We start from the raw sequence: 13,820 nt of genomic DNA on the forward strand, positions 1-13,820 counted from the left end.
ATGTTCATGTGGCGTGCCACCAAAGTCGTATTCGCGTCTCACCTAGTGACGCGTGGCATAGGTTCGCCATCCCTGCCCTAGATTCACAATTAAGTATTTATTTATTTTCCACCTAGTCGATACAATGATTGCTTAAGGCAATTTTTAATGGTCAAAAGTGGTACATGTTTCGTATATTATCAACATCTTCAGCCACATAACACTGTTTAGATGAAAAATATATAAAATTGACAAAGTAATGCTTTAGAGGAAGTGACCTTAAAATTTTTTTTTTTTCATCTTGTCAATCTTATGTTAATTTTAAGGTCACTTCCTCTAAAGCATTACTTTGTCAATTTTATATATTTTTCATCTAAACAGTGTTATGTGGCTGAAGATGTTGATAATATACGAAACATGTACCACTTTTGACCATTAAAAATTGCCTTAAGCAATCATTGTATCGACTAGGTGGAAAATAAATAAATACTTAATTGTGAATCTATTGAAGTGCGATACGGACCATGAAGCTGATTTTATGTAATCCCTGCCCTAGGCGTTTCTGCCAGAATGAGTAAAATCTAAGCTTTCAACAGTTTCAACCCATTTTTGTCTTAGGCAATCATCCAATCTAGCCAGAAGTTCGTTAGCAGTTTCTGCATCCCTGTTTTGCTGCAAATTCTTAAATAATTCCTCATTCTCGGCATTCCAACCAGGGACATATTCTTTCCGATAGCCCCCTGGGCATACATTTCTGAACAGTAATCTCACCTCTGGGTTCCGTGGTTCAAATCCTGGTCACTCCATGCGAGATTTGTGCTGGACAAAGCGGAGGCGGGACAGGTTTTTCTCCAGGTATTTTGGTTTTCTCTGTCATCTTTCGTTCTAGCAACACACTCCACTACCATTTCATCTGTCAGTCATTAATCATTGCCGCAGAGGAGTGCTGAGCCGCACCCCGTCCCTTAACGACAACCAACTTCACCATAAAACACACACGTCGGAAGATTCGAGGCGTGGACCGTGACTAGGAAAGGCCAAACACAGCCCTGAACTGGAAATGGTCCTCATTTTAAAAGCAGAACAGGAATGAGACTAAAGTTACTAGCAATAAAATTCCAACTAAATTTAAATGAGGGTTCATTGATATAATAAAATTCAAAAAAGAAACAAGAAATGAAGCCAGCAATTAAAAACAAAGGATACGTACATGTGCAGAGCTCATCCAATTGAAGTCATAACACTAATGCGTCAACACAGCTTTTTCAAACACCAAGCTTAAATTGTTTATAAGACAGGCTCACCGTCTCCATTGCAATCTCGCTACATAATGCGGTAATGTGAATACAATCTACACGGATCAACTCGGTCATCCTTTCCGTGAGATTAATAAAATTCATTATATACGCGTCTAATTAACTTCCACATCGTCTCAACAATTACCACACAGATCAAAGCTCCCACACAGCATGGAGGAGAAAAGGGTTCAGAGAAGGTAAAAATAAGATGCGATAGATCACAACATAGCGCTGAGAGACGTCTCTGGACCAAACAAATAAAATTTAAACCCAAAGGGAATCACAGGCATCGCATAGCCTAAATATAAGAAAAGAACATGGCGGCCTCGTGGGCAAGCAAACGGCCGTGATTGAAACCAAGGCAAAATAAATATCACCGTGCCGGCAACAAAGATGAGGCTCAGAAACAAGATTAAAATATAAAATGAGCTGACCGATGCATCATCCTTTCTCTCCTTTCACTCACCAGTACACACCCAAACACTTAACATTGCCGGTATCGGCAAACAAACTGAGCAGTTGCTCCAGTTAATAAGTTGAACACAATCTCATATGGTATGACTCACACGGTCACAAACAAAGGTCTCACATATGTCGGAGATAGCGTGCACGGTGCAGACAATTAGCAGTAGGATAATAGAGACCCAGTGGTCACACATAAACCCATCAGCTCTCACGGTCCGTACGACACGAATGGATCTCCGCGTCGACACGCAGGGCATACATTCATTGATGGCAAAATACTTTACAATGTAGTGCACGTGAATAAAATCAATCAGAGACCCAAATAACATCATAACTCAATCACAATAAAGACAACTAGCACGCAGCTCATTCAGGCAGCAGAGCAGAAGGATGCGTATCAATCGGCTATGGACGATAGCGAAGAATGTCATAACAGCACCGTAGAACCAATATAAAAACAAGAATTACCATACCTGATATATCAATGGTCAAAGCAACAAGAAGGATGGCAGTATGGGTCAAGTTTAAATCTATTAAAAACCCATTTATGGCATAAAAACGCTACTCCATTCTGCGTGGGATCCATGTTTATATTCCACACACACAACAATGCATGAATCGGTCCAAAGAAAGAAAACTATTGTCTCGCTGAAAGAATGATCTTCCGTGCTCATGACCGAGTGAGCTGCCCTCTGTGGTACAATCATGGAAACACTGAAGTCAATTGAGGTGAGGCTGATACAAGCTCTTTGCAATATGGGAAACAACATCTTTATGAACATGCCATATTAGCATGGCTCAGTGCGACAGGCTTTGGCAGCTGACACAATTCCTGTCCTTGCCACAAGATGGGTGCTTCATTCATTCCATCCCTGACCCAGTCACTGACTGGTTTCTATTCATTCTGAACAGGAACTGTGACATCTGCTATTAAATGTCCTAGCAATTATTGGCAATTTTAACTGATTCTAACTTCCCTTCATTTATGATTTTGGAAAGTATACATGGGATTTTCAAATCAGGAATTTCAACTGCATTAACATCAAGTCTCTGCCTTTTTGTGAGAAAAAGTTCTTCTGACCTCTTCTCCTTGTTATACTTCTCTTTCCCGTGTTTGAGATATGAGGTCGAGACCAATCGAATGGTTGATCGATTTACAAAGTTACATTTTCTGAGTTCCCTGCATGAATAGCAGCTGAAATATGCTTGCACTTCTCTGACTGTCCAGCAGGGCATTCACAGGAACAGTTAATTGCCTCTCTAGTAGCATTAACCTACAAGAACATGATATGCTATTAGAAGAATGCCTAACATAGTTTTCTAAATTCAACATAGGTTAATGTGTACATGAACATTAATCCCGTTGTCACCTCAGCTGGTACATAAATGATTAGGTAGGTTACTCTATTGTGATATGGCGAACTGATGTTTCTCTACAAGAACATGATATCCTATTAGAAGAATGCCTAACATAGTTTTCTAAATTCAACATTGCTTAACGTGTACATGAACATTAATCCTGTTGTCACCTCAACTGGTATATAAATGATTAGGTATGTTACTGTTGTGACATGGCGAACTGATGTTTCTCTTATTGCATCAACGGTTATTACACTGTTGGTATTTCCTGCGAACTGCTTTTCTAGTAAATTTATAACATGCCCACTTTCTGCAAGTCGACGGCCTTTCTTCGATGAATTGGGGTGATTACTATCAGATAAGTCTGCCATGGCAACACGTGGTGAGATGACAGCTGATGTTCGTGTGTCCGCGGTAAATACGTTGGAAGTCTGTTTCAATTACAGTGCGGTCGTGAAAATTCAATATTCATTGACATGCCCCACAACAGGCGACTTAAACGCACTCTACATTGTGCTAGCAGCAGTGCCAGACCTGTAGCTCAGATCCTTTCAAACAGAACAAAGATGGCCTAGGCCACCATAGCTCAATTGGTAGAGCAACCGACGCGAAATCGGGAGGTTGTGGGTTCGGATCCCACTGGTGTCTGGCTGGCCATTTTTGTTCTGTACTTAACATCTCTTCAACACGTACTACATGTACGTAACACGACCTAATACGTTGGAAGTCTGTTTCGAAAACCACATTAACTTACAAAACTGGCCACTTGCAGTGCGGCGGTACATTTCTCCCTCTAACCCAAGGAGCCTGTAGTTGCATCTTAACGGGAAAAGGCCTTGAATATCTGAACTTCAGGATAAGCTGCACCTTCGGGAAGTAAGCCATTAGGCTCAGGATTGTTCAGTTTTGCTTGCTGTTTACCAGCGAGAGTGCTGAATAACACAGTGAGCCTTAGAAGTGAAGCTTCCACAGTGTGAAGAATTATTTAATTTAATTTCCAGGTTGAACCGTGTTGTACTTGTCTGCACATCACGTACAGTTTGTCGACGTTTCGAATACATTGTAGTATTCTTTCTCAAGGCGACTGAAATACCCCTACTTGATCCGAGGTAATCAGTCTCCCAGGCAGAAATTACACCACTAGAGTGGCCCTGATCTTGGCCCTTTATATCCTAGCCTTTCTGGCTGACGTAAGCCCTGGCTGTCTCGTGAGTATTCTGGAAAGTATGTGTCACAGCCAGGTAGTGGGGGCTTGCCCTCGCTGTTTTGTAAGGGGGTTGCGGCCCGTGTGTTTATGTTGTGGTCTGTATGTCTTAAACTATGAATGATAGGCATCCAAGAATTACTGATTTTATATCCTTCTAAATTTATGTTGTTCGGATGTTTCTTGATTTCGATAGCCTCGCGGATTTTCCTTTCCAGATTCCAAGGGATAGCTGCTAGGATCTTGGTCTTGTCAAATGATATTCCGTGCCTAGTTTCGTAGGAATTCTTGGCTACTGCTGAAATATCTGTGTTTTGGTTCTTGGTGTGACGGATATGTTCTTTTAGGCGGGTGGAGATCAGACGTTTTGTCTCACCTACATAACAAGCTCCGCAGCTACATTCAGTGTGATATACTCCAGGGGCCTGTAATTCTATTGTGTCTTTTACTGGCGGTAGATAACGGGCTAGCTTCCGGTGAGGTTTATAGATAGTTTTTATGTTGCATTTGTCCAGTATCTTGCCAATCCTGCCGGAAGTGTTTTTAATGTATGGCAGTATCGCTGTTTTGTGGCGGGTCAGTTCTTCTTTCTCGTTGTTTTCTCCTGCGGCGGCCTTTTCTTTGTTCTCTTCTGATTTTTTAAGGACTCGTCGGATGTTATTGAGCGAGTAGCCATTTTTCCTAAGGGTTCTTGTGAGGTGTTCTTTCTCTTCCTCGAGGTGCTCTGCCCTGTTCACCAGTGATGTTAGGACAGCCTGCTTTTGTGATGGGTCGTGTTCCATATACAACCGCATTAAGAACAAACTCCACACACTAGTAAAAAATTCCAGTATCCCAGCCAAAATACAGAATAAGCTGATATCTTCGTAGAACAGACAGAAGGGCCCACGATGCGGTTGCCACTCTCTCCAATAATAAGCATGTATATGGAACACTTTGAACAGAAAGCCTTAGCTACATCTGCGGTTGGTAGGGTTCCTTATTTTTCTGTATGTAGAATCTATTTTCCGTGTGTAGTCTGTGCGTGTCATTATCACCGTAGCGTTGCCTTTATCTGCGGGTAGTATAATTGTTTCCATATCTTGACGTAGTGTTTTTAGGGCATGAATTTCTTCTTTAGTCAAATTGGATGGCGGCTGCTTTGCTGTTCTCAGACATGATATAGCCTGTCTGATCTCTGCAGATTCGGTAGGAAGGTGTCTGATTGCAATTTCTACTTTGCTAATATACGTCAGCCAGAAAGGCTAGGATATAAAAGGCCAAGATCAGGGCCACTCTAGTAGTGTAATTTCTGCCTGGGAGACAGATTACCTCGGATCGAGTAGGGGTATTTCAGTCGCCTTGACAAAGAATACTGCGATGTATTCGAAACGTCGGCAAACTGTACGTGATGTGCAGACAAGTGCAACACGGTTCAACCCGGAAATTAAATTAAATAACACAGTGAGCCTGTTTGTACTTGTATTTCGCATTCCATTCAGAAATTAGAAATTTGTTTTTTGTTTTTTGTTGAGCGGACAGTGAAAAGTAGCGAATATTTGTCGCCTGAAGGCCTACATCTGCAGTAGGAATGTAATCTTTTAAAGTTGACACTAGTGTGGTGCATACAAAGGGCACTAGGAAAGTTTTGCAATACGCAAAAACTGTTGGCTGGACACCCCTGTTATGGTGAGGGATGAAAAGAGGGCTGAAAACCGGTCTAAAAGACACGAAGGCGCGACCTTCACACCAGTTGTTACCAAGCAGTGGGATTGAAAGCAAGTTAAGATGTCAGTGTGGTCTAAAGGTGAATATCGCGCAATTATCCGCTACAATTTTGCTCGTGGATTAACTGTTGACCAGTGCCTGGAGGAAACGACTCCTGTGCTGGGGAAAGACTGTCCACCTCGGACAACAATTTTCCGCTGGTACAAAGAGTTCCAGATGGGAAGTTTTGGGGTTGAAGACGATCCTCGTTCTGGGCGACCATCTGAATCAGTGACTGAGGAAATCATTGAAGCTGTGAGGAAAATGTTGCAGCAAGAGAGGCGGTTTGACATATTGGCAGGTAGAAAAGACTCTCCACATCCCTGCACCAGCTATTCATTCAGTTCTACACGACCATCTCCATGTTAGAAATGTTTGTTCCCTTTGGGTGCCCCATTCACTTTCAGGGGAACAAAGGGCACGTCGAGTGAAATGGTGTCGAGAAAATGCTAAAACAGTTTGAAAATGGGACTTTGCGTAACGTCAATAGCATCATTACAGGTGACAAAACTTGGCTTTATTATTACGATGCCCCAGCAAAATCCCAGAACAAGGTGGGGCTGTTCGAAGATGAGGGTACTCCTGTGACTGTGCGAAAGTCAAGGTCGGTGAAGAAAAGGATCACTAAATGGGGCATCCTGACTCCGGTTGTGCTAGAAACACAAAGGACAGTTACTGCGAAGTGGTACAGTGAGAGTTGTCTGCCTCAGGTCATCCAGGCTCTCAAGTAGCTTCGTCCAAGGTCACTCATCAGCACTTGGCTCTTGCATCACGACAATGCTCCAGCACATCGTGCTAATGTAACAATGGATTTTCTTGCCAGATCAGGGTTGACTGTGCTTGATCACCCTCCATACAGTTCTGATCTTGCCCCATATGACTTTGCACTCTTCCCAGAAGTGAAGATGAAGCTGAAAGGGCGGCGTTTTGCATCCGACGAGAAGCTTTTGGCAGCATGGGATCAAGAGTGTGAAAATGTAACCGAAGAAAAGTGGCAGATTGGTTCAGTGACTGGTTTCGGTGCATGGAGAAGTGTACCGAGTGTGGTAGAAATTACTTTGAGAAAATTTAAAGCATTCACTCACATTGCAAAACTTTCATAGTAACCTTTGTACTTGTCTTGTGACAGCCTAGTTCTGCATTCGTAAAATGTCATTCCTTACTAATGAAGAGAAAATTAAAATCTATCAGTTAGTGGACTGGCACACGCATCTTGAAACGTGCAAAGGTAGCGCGAATGTCGCAACGTGCCCCTTCGTGTTTCGGCTCGATCATTCGAGTTAGTCAAATCGAAGTTTTGTCGTTCAAGATGGCAGCCAAAGCCGCAGCTGCACGTGGCCGAGTGAAACCTACAATTCATTGTCTGAGACTGAAACTAGAAAATAATGTTTAATAATAACCTACTGGTCCAAAATAAAAGGCTTCTACTACCATTTATTTTAGAAAGAGTGTGATCTGCTATAATACTTGATATTTTCCTGGCCACACATTAAATGTTTTAATATTTGTTGTCCTTTTTTTTTTCTGCACATTTCAGTGCATTTTTGTTGAAATGACAAACCATAAAAAATAAAAATAATCCTTGACGGAAAACTTTTTCATATTTGTTCTCTCGTGTTTTTCACACCTTTTAAATAAATACTGTAGTCTGGTTGTCAAGATTTTCACACCCGCACAACAATTGTTGTTTCACATTTACATCCGCGTAACGATTGTCGTTTTACACGCTCGTGGCCTTCTAGGGTAGGATGTTGTCAAATGGTGCTCAGTGCTGACAACGTCTGTACTTAGAAACTAATTAAGTGTCAAGCAAAGGGGGTCTGGGGCCCAAGCCACCAGGTTATAAGCTGCGAAGTGGCCCTAGGCCTTTAGTTTAGTGTAGAAACACGATTGGTCTTGACTGGTTCTTGCCTTGCGGACGGTTAGGATAGAACCTGGACAAGACCATTGGTCTCTAGTGGTTCTTGCTGTGCGGACGTTAGGATAGGATCTGGACAAGATCTGTGATACAGGGACGACAGCAGCGCATTCTATCACATCCAGTATTTGTAATGTGAATTAAAACTTCCTTGTGTACTTTTACTCGCTACTGATGTTCCGTCAAATATGAATATGTTTTTAATATGAATCACAAGTTCTTTGTGTACTTTTACTCATTACTGATGTGTCCAATATGAGTTCCTTGGCCTTGGTTTATTCATTATTCATGGAATGTGTGACAAGAATTAACGCTACCCTCAGACATGTATTTGTGCGTGGGGACTTTATCTACCATTCTCGGCCATTGTTTGAATTGCCGTTATTTTGTGTGCCTGAACTATGCCTATTTAAAATGTATATTCTGCTATTGGTACGTCGGTAGCTTAGAAATTTCTGATTTGCCCTATGAACTAGTTGAAGTGCGTGCGCACCTGCACTACTGCTTTGAACTGAGCGATGTGCTTCTTGCTAGCTGGAAGCCAGTCTGTTGCCGGATGAGCGCCATTATGGACGCATTTGGAGATGTTGTTGTGTACAAGACGCGATTGAGATTTGGTGGAATGGAGTGCGGTACTCCTGGCTGATAGCCATGTAAACCAGGGCATTTTGCCTTAGTTATAGTGTATTTTGTGTTTCAATGTATTTCCTAGTTACCATTCTTTTGTATTAATGGGATGCGAATATCTGTGTGAGTGTACTTCATTGCAAGATGACCTAACAACGTAAGCTATCGGATTATATTAAATTGGACACCCAATGATGTAAGTACTAGTATCATCTTAATTGTTTCGAGACTGTTCTACTGCCGGATTATTTGAAGAAGGTGAGTAACACGGTATAAGTGACATTGATTTTGTGGGGAATTTCGGCAACGCTGCATTGTTTTGTGCCTACTTCGCAACTGTAATTGAAATTAGGCCTTTAGTTTATGGACATGTTGGCCATCGTTTATTCATTAAATTAAACTGGAATTTCTTCTGTGTCGGCCATTTTAACCCATATGTGCCCACTGTCAACATTTGTCGACGTTAATATCTGAATATCGTCGATCTTATATCGGTAAACCTGAATATTTTTGAGGTGCATTGTTTACAGTTCATAGTTTGATACTTATCGCACAGCACGAAAACAAGAATCACTCTTTTTCGTGCCTTATATCATGGCTGTGTATGAAATATCATTCCGTATACACTCAAGAGGATGACACTTCCGTCGCGGTGAGTAATATTTTCTTATAATATTGTTACAGTTGAAGGTAAGATCGGACTGTTGTGGTAAACGTAATAACGAAGCATGCCTTTAACAGATTTTGAATCCATTTATGGTTGATTTATAGTTGCTTTTGTCTAGCAGAGCAAAAAATTTCCACGTTGACATATGTCGACAGTGGGCTCGAATGGGACTGCCTCAGTAATGATATACAATTTTCATTTATTTTTCACAGAGTGACCGTCAAGCAGAACGTAATCATCCTCGAGGAATCACAGAACATCCTAGATGCTAATATATTCATAGAACAACCTGAAAATGCTTTCCATAGTGACGGGGAAAGCGATGATGATGATGATGATGATGAGTCTTGTCGAGATATTTACAGACTCTCTGGTAATCAACTCCGGGCTGATGCTGAACTAGTGTGTACAAAAATAAGTGAAAATGGTACAATGGTAATGCTGAAATGAAATACATACCAGTAATTCAGCCAGCATGTATAATTCTGCATAATATGCACGCGGGGAGCGTCGATCGATTGGATCAAAATGTATCTTGTTACCGCATCAGCATCAAAAACAAGAAATGGTACTGGCCTCTAATTGTGTTCCTTCTGAACGTCTCCATGGACAATGCATGGCAACTTTACCGTTTGGCCCCAATTTAGACCTTCTCGGCTTCACATGCTACATCGTTAGGACATATATCCTATCTCGTTCTGCTACGCGTCCTAACGCATGAAGACCGAGTACGAAAGTATCTTCGCGTGTTGCCAGAAGTGCGTTCCGATGGGGTATCCCACTACCTCGAAACAAGAGGGAATCAAGTGCGGTGCGCTCACTGTGGTAAAGCTGTCAGGAAACAGTGCAAAAATGTAACTTTGGCCGCCACGTCCTTTGCTTCGAGTCATTTCACTCACACTAAAATGACTGGATGAAGAGAAGCAGAGTGTAACCTCAAAACGCAGACTAAACTGTTTTGAAATTCTACTTGTAGTTTTCCTTTTTGCTGTTTTCAGTGTGATCATACTTGCTCAAAATTTCGTATTGTGTGTATAACAAGTACTACAAACATACGAATATTGTCTTTTTGTTTTAAAACAGTATGCATTCTAAATTGAGGCGAAACTGTTCCACATTTATGTTTTGAATCAAGTTTTTAAAATATTTTCTGCTTATTCAAAACTTATGTGACTGATATTCACTAAATGATTAATTATTATGTTCATATAAGCTTAAAATGCAAAGAAAAGTTCCTTTTTTGAGCATGTCTCTTACCCTACCCGTTCATGCTCACTGTCGACATATGTCGACACGGTAAATCTCCGCGAAAATATGTTAATGAAACCTAAAATCATCATAAGCCTTTCATTTAGGTTACAAACAACTGTACTTACAAAATATATCGCAATATTCCACAGAAAAATAATTTGGGCAGATATGGGTTAATGATATAAATTGTATCATCAAACTATTAAAATCTAACCTAACTAGATTTTTGTAAAGTTCTATATCCAAATTATTATGATGGAGTAATTCTGGAACTTGGTATATGAGCGGATGAGAGACAAATTATTCCATTTTATTCACTGAAATTATCGGAATACCTTTTTCTGTTTCTTAATGTTATTATCATTATTTTGGTTGGTGGATTTCCTTCTACTTCCCTTTGTTCATATTTCTGGTATCCATTTTACAATGTGTTGGATGATGCTGTGCGCTAGTATTACTTTCGTAATTGATCATTCTTTGACTCCTTTCCGGGATGGTTTATTTCCTGTCTTATTCGGGCATTACCGTTTTCAAGGGCCTCCTAAAATTTAAATTTATAACTAGCATTTAAATCCTCTATTAATATTTTGTTGGAGGAAATGTTAAATTCAAAATACTATACATTATTATTGTAATACCGAGCTCGATAGCTGCAGTTGCTGAAGTGCGGCCAGTATCCAGTATTCGGGAGATAGTGGGTTCGAACCCCTCTGTTGGCAGCTCTGAAGATGGTTTTCCATGGTTTCCCATTTTCACACCAGGCAAATGCTGGGGCTGCACCTTAATTAAGGCCGCGGCCGCTTCCTTCCCACTCCTAGCCCTTCCCTGTCCCATCGTCACCATAAGACCTATCTGTGTCGGTGCGACGTAAAGCAACTAGCAAAAAAAAAAAAAAAAAAAAAAAAAAGAATATTATTGTAATATCGTGGTTGTAGGAAACTGAAATTTGTTTCTCCCATTTCTTAAGTATATTTACGTTCACCCTCCTCTATTCGCATTCATGTTTTCTTTCTTTCATTATTGCGTGTCATTTTTTTACCTTGTTTCCAGCACGCTAATTTTGTGTGGGCCATGCCGGCTGTTCAAGTTGATGTTTGCTTGGTTTGGGAAGCTGCATGCTTCATCGTGTGTACCAATGTTCTGTTTTCTGTGGAATTTCGTGTTTCCCTTCATAATTTGTAAATAATTTGGGAAATATTTTTATTTGGGTTTGTGCTATTCTGTCTTCTGTTCTTTTAATTATTTAGGTGTGGAATATTTGGTTGGCTATCGTTGCCTTTAATATTCTGTGTGTTTCCGTGTTTCTGGAATGATTGAAATCCTTGTGTACAGGGTCTGGAAACAAATTTCAGTTTAGTGAGATTTATTTTAGTATACCCGCTTACGAAACACTGGTCAGTGGTGTAATGAATTTTTTAAAGCACGGATCCATTTTAACATTTGTCATTTATCGATTAGAACCTTGTGCGCAATGTAAAACAACCTTACCGGTGGAGTGCAACTGACATATGTCAGTTCTAATGGTTCCTACTTGAATTGGGAGTATTCCTTGTAGCACAGCAAGATTTTATTATATTACAAGAATGTCGAACAGTTCTATCAACATTTAACCTCGGTTGTGGATTTATTGGACATCATGCAAGAAAGATTCCCTCTGCGCCAATGTTGAACTTTACATCTTCTAGAACTCAATAGAAGCATCTGGATTTCACTTTAAAACCGGCATATTACGATTTTAAATGCACTATGTTAGAATATTCGTCAACAGAGCTCATTTTATTCAATTTTACAATAGTTGTATGATAAATATTCATTTAGTTATATGTGACAGAATTCCTAAGATTTTATTTGTCACAGATATACATAACATTGTTACATCTATAACAGTTCATAGATTCACCATTTTATGTGCATCATTCCATCACATATTCAATTCATTCTTTTATATTTTATTCCACCATGTAATTCTGTTTTAAGACTTTGACCTATACATATGTATCTTGGCTAGGCTGATGACCCATACAGGGTCAAAACTAGTGCCTCGTAACTTATTGTAATGTTTTTGTAAACATCGCAATTTATGTAAAGTATTGAGTAGGTGGATTAAACTTTGTTTTTATTTTATATGTAATCTTAATTCAATACGGAACTAATAATGAAGTTTATAACCTTGAATGAAAGGTAACAGTGTTCCATACAAATGTGGCAGATGCAGTTTGGGAATTAAATGACTAGACTTCGTACTGTTTACAGGGTGTGATTGTCATGGTTTTGTTATTTACAAAACCCGCTAAAATTTGCATACGTGCGTGGACAATGCTTGAACTGTGTGCATTCTGCAGCATTACTTCACTTGTAATAAATACATTATCATATAGAAACAGGGCATTTTTACAGTACGACATGCAACAACTGGTTGCCGGGGGAGTATATCAGTAAGCAACTGACCTGTTGATAACGTGTACTAGGCAGTGTAAAGGCAATTTTACCTTGCAAATCTTAACTATGTTGTTTTTCAACTTTATTTCGGCTGGGATTGGTCATAGTACAATTTACAATATATTTACGTTACTCCGCAATGCGTGTTGGAGATGTCATGAGGTGTATTGGGGCAGTATCTCATTGAGTAATCTTATTTAAATTATCATGACTGTGTTTTACCTGTTAACTTGTCATCCCTGAGGAGGTGAGACAGCATGTTAAACCTCCATGTTCTTTGTTTCATTTGTACCCAATATATTTACTTACAGTGAATTTTTTTCAGTACACAAGATGGGTGAGGTATTTACAGTATTTTGCAAAATTGTAATGTACATTACTATATTTTGTTCAGGTGGTGGAGCTATAGAAATGGAACTGAGCCGAGCATTACGAGATTATTCCCGCACCATTGCTGGGAAGGAGCAGTTGCTGATTGGAGCTATCGCTAAGGCATTAGAAGTGATTCCTCGACAGTTGTGCGACAATGCAGGCTTTGATGCTACTAACATTCTGAACAAACTGCGACAGAAACACGCTCAAGGTTTGTATACTGTACATTTAGTCTGATCTTACAGGACATGGATCTTTGGACCAGAAGAGCCCACTTTTAAAATTTATTTTGGAATGTCGTGTGTTTGCTTCCCTTACATTTTACACGTCTGGCTCTTCGAATATATATGTAATAACAGAAAAGAAACCCCTTTTGGCATGATTTTGTTCCTGTTAAAGAATGACTTGTGCATTGGAAGGGACAGGCTTTTGAATGAGCTTGTAGAAACCTTGCATTTACAAGTAATATGGCATGAAGCCTTAAATTGAACCACT

At 40.1% G+C, this 13,820-nt stretch overlaps 1 protein-coding gene and 1 non-coding gene across 3 annotated transcripts in view; both read left to right on the forward strand.

Annotated features, from left to right (window-relative positions):
• Window positions 1–13,820, forward strand: part of CCT7 (chaperonin containing TCP1 subunit 7) — a 267,536-nt gene that overhangs the window by 213,765 nt on the left and 39,951 nt on the right. For both annotated transcript variants that reach the window (XM_067153015.2, XM_067153016.2), the window contains one exon: window positions 13,348–13,536. In XM_067153015.2, the coding sequence (XP_067009116.2) occupies window positions 13,348–13,536 (189 nt within the window). The remainder of the gene's footprint in view (window positions 1–13,347; window positions 13,537–13,820) is intronic.
• On the forward strand, window positions 3,677–3,753 carry TRNAS-CGA (transfer RNA serine (anticodon CGA)). The gene has a single exon. It is a non-coding gene; the product is annotated as a tRNA-Ser (tRNA).

This window comes from Anabrus simplex, chromosome 8, assembly GCF_040414725.1.
Source record: "Anabrus simplex isolate iqAnaSimp1 chromosome 8, ASM4041472v1, whole genome shotgun sequence".
NCBI classification, from domain to species: Eukaryota; Metazoa; Arthropoda; class Insecta; order Orthoptera; family Tettigoniidae; genus Anabrus; species Anabrus simplex.